The sequence below is a fragment of the Penaeus vannamei genome, chromosome 10 (assembly GCF_042767895.1).
Source record: "Penaeus vannamei isolate JL-2024 chromosome 10, ASM4276789v1, whole genome shotgun sequence".
Taxonomy (NCBI): domain Eukaryota; kingdom Metazoa; phylum Arthropoda; class Malacostraca; order Decapoda; family Penaeidae; genus Penaeus; species Penaeus vannamei.
The window spans coordinates 13755298-13757797 of NC_091558.1; the positions used below are offsets into that span (position 1 = coordinate 13755298).

At 37.3% G+C, this 2500-nt stretch overlaps 1 protein-coding gene across 3 annotated transcripts in view; it reads right to left on the reverse strand.

Annotated features, from left to right (window-relative positions):
- Positions 1 to 2500, reverse strand: part of E(bx) (nucleosome-remodeling factor subunit NURF301 E(bx)) — a 56963-nt gene that overhangs the window by 42540 nt on the left and 11923 nt on the right. For 2 of the 3 annotated variants that reach the window (XM_070126362.1, XM_070126360.1), the window contains exons 6-11: positions 2445 to 2500; positions 1968 to 2147; positions 1613 to 1844; positions 1087 to 1216; positions 176 to 491; positions 1 to 15 (exon numbers count right to left, since the gene is read on the reverse strand). The exon at positions 1 to 15 is cut by the window's left edge and continues 182 nt beyond it; the exon at positions 2445 to 2500 is cut by the window's right edge and continues 329 nt beyond it. In XM_070126362.1, the coding sequence (XP_069982463.1) occupies positions 1 to 15; positions 176 to 491; positions 1087 to 1216; positions 1613 to 1844; positions 1968 to 2147; positions 2445 to 2500 (929 nt within the window). The remainder of the gene's footprint in view (positions 16 to 175; positions 492 to 1086; positions 1217 to 1612; positions 1845 to 1967; positions 2148 to 2444) is intronic. The other variant, XM_070126361.1, reaches the window with a different exon arrangement.

The following is a 2500-nucleotide window of genomic DNA, read 5'->3' on the forward strand; positions in this document are numbered from 1 at the left end:
CTTTCTGCTGACCAGCTGTTGGGTAAACAAAAATTAAGATAATTATTTAACAATATTATTCTTTCATTAGGAAATAAGGTAATCATTATCAAAATTAAATTTTGGTAAATAAGTTATGAACTCTTGTTCAGAAAAAAAAGAAACAAAAGAAAAGAAAAAAATTGGTTGCCCTTACTTGTACTAGCTATTATGATTTCGTTTTTCTTCTCCTCTGAAGAAGATTCAACCACCATCTCTTGAGACCTTTGGTTAGGAGAGAGGAGGCACGGCTTTAAGGATGGCGCTTTAGACGCCAGTTGCTTATAAACAGCATAGTTGATTGAAAGACTGCGTAGTCCAGTTGGGCTTTTGATGGGCACCATGTACTTTTCTCCACCAGAACGAAGACCAACAGTAGACATGGGGGTGTGTGGGGCTCGCCTGTGTGATGACAACCACTGCCAGCCCCACATGCCATGCACTCTATATTCTTCACCTTTCAACTTCCATACCTGTTGATCATTATATGTACAATAAATATCAATCCATTAATATAAAGGCTTCCACCATTGGCCGTGAAAACTGAAGAAATATCGAGCCTTAAATTTACAAGTGACAGGTACATGTAATACCCACTGTAATATTGTTTTGAAAAATTTGTTGCACACAAATAGCTTCTCAAATGCATGTCTACCAAGGAGTCATTTAGCAGTCCCTAAGTGCTTTATATAATTTCCTTATTCTAGAATTTGTTTTTTCTTTCTTTCTAATGAATGTAGATGGCATGAAATCATGCAATGGCTATGCCAGACCAAGTCGCAGATGGCACCGGCATGCTCTACACCATCTACTCAATGAAGAGACCTCATCCTTTTTCAATATCAGTGACATCATTTGTTTGATATGATTATTACATACAGGAAACTAAAGTCAAGGGAAACATTTAACCCCAATAATCCAGATGACATAACCATCATGTTATGAAAAAAGGAAACAAGGAAACAGGTCAACAGGTGAGACAGATAGGGGCAGTGATTGACTCCTTGGTGGCTCAGCACTTGGGATGGATTAAGGTGGCCATTAACATCAGTCAATGGTACTCCTTACTTGATGCTTCAGCCCCAGAGTGTACTTTATGATAGTCACAGGTCTGACTTCCTCTTGATCATTATCTTTCTTTTCTCTCTTCTCTTGCTTCTTTTTCTCTTCTCTCTCTAGTGCTGTTACTCGGTTAAACCTAGAAGGATAGCAGTATGGTAATTTTAAGTGTTGATAATACAATTTCAAGAGCTTTGCTTATTACTTTTCTCTACTGATCCCTATTACTTACAATAATTGAAAAGGTTTTTCTCTACCTCTTCAATATATACATGAAAGCATTAGTATGCTAATGAATTAAGAATCAACTTAGACTACATGAAAGCAAGTAAATGAAAAATAAATAAATAGAATTGTAATTGTTTTACATACCCCATCTATCCTAACATTTGCAGGTAACCTATCTTACAATAAATGTACTTGTGCCTCCTTTCATGCACAAAACACCAAAAGATGAAAATGAATAAAATCAATATTCCTCCCTTCAATACGACTAATCATGTTCATCAAAACACCATTCCTATAAATGCCTCACCTGACATGCCCAAGGGATTCATGCCACACGGGATTAAAGACCACCGGTTTAATACAGGCCACCAGCCACATAAGGACCCTGGAGAAGTGCCGTGGCTCAGTAGAAGCCATCACTGCTACATTCCAGGCCTTACGGATGTTAGGCCAGTGGGGATGGAATAGGTGAACAGATATATTCTGTTCTAAGGCCAATACACTGTGACGAAGAGTTGATACAAGGGATTCCTTGTTACCTGTGGATTGAAAGGAGACATCATTCTGCAGCTCATGGAAGTCTTACTAAAAATATTCTATAAAAATACACTGGATACAACAGGGATGTATCCAAATGTTTTTAGTTCAAACTGACATCTTACCATAAAGCACTCCATTCCACTTGAAGTCTGCATTTGAGGTTAGGCTGAATTTGTGTGACAAATGTCTTCGTTTATCCCTTTCCTCATTATGCTGCAACTTGTTGAGAGCAAGGGCATTTGTGGAATACTGATTGACATAGTTCTTATATTTTCCATCACATCCCAGTCGATACAAATGATCTGCAAAAAAAAGTATATACCATTAATATCACCAATTACTAAAAGCATTAACCAATATCAATATGCCAAAGTTTCCTGTTACTCTCATTTCATATATACAATTACTATCAAAACAACTTTTGCAAAACTTGTAGGGGGAAAGAGCTTCAAAGTGTAAACCTTATTTTTCCAATTACATCTGAACACTTTTACTAATATAAGAGATAGTAGTAAACTGTCTCTCATATATGAGTTATGATTCAGCTTACAAATCTCCCTCCATTTCTATCGTCTATGTAGACACTCTGAAGAACCCACCATTGCTCTGAAGCTGAGCCAGCTTACTCTGTGTGAGCTTGTGCACTGCTGCATCA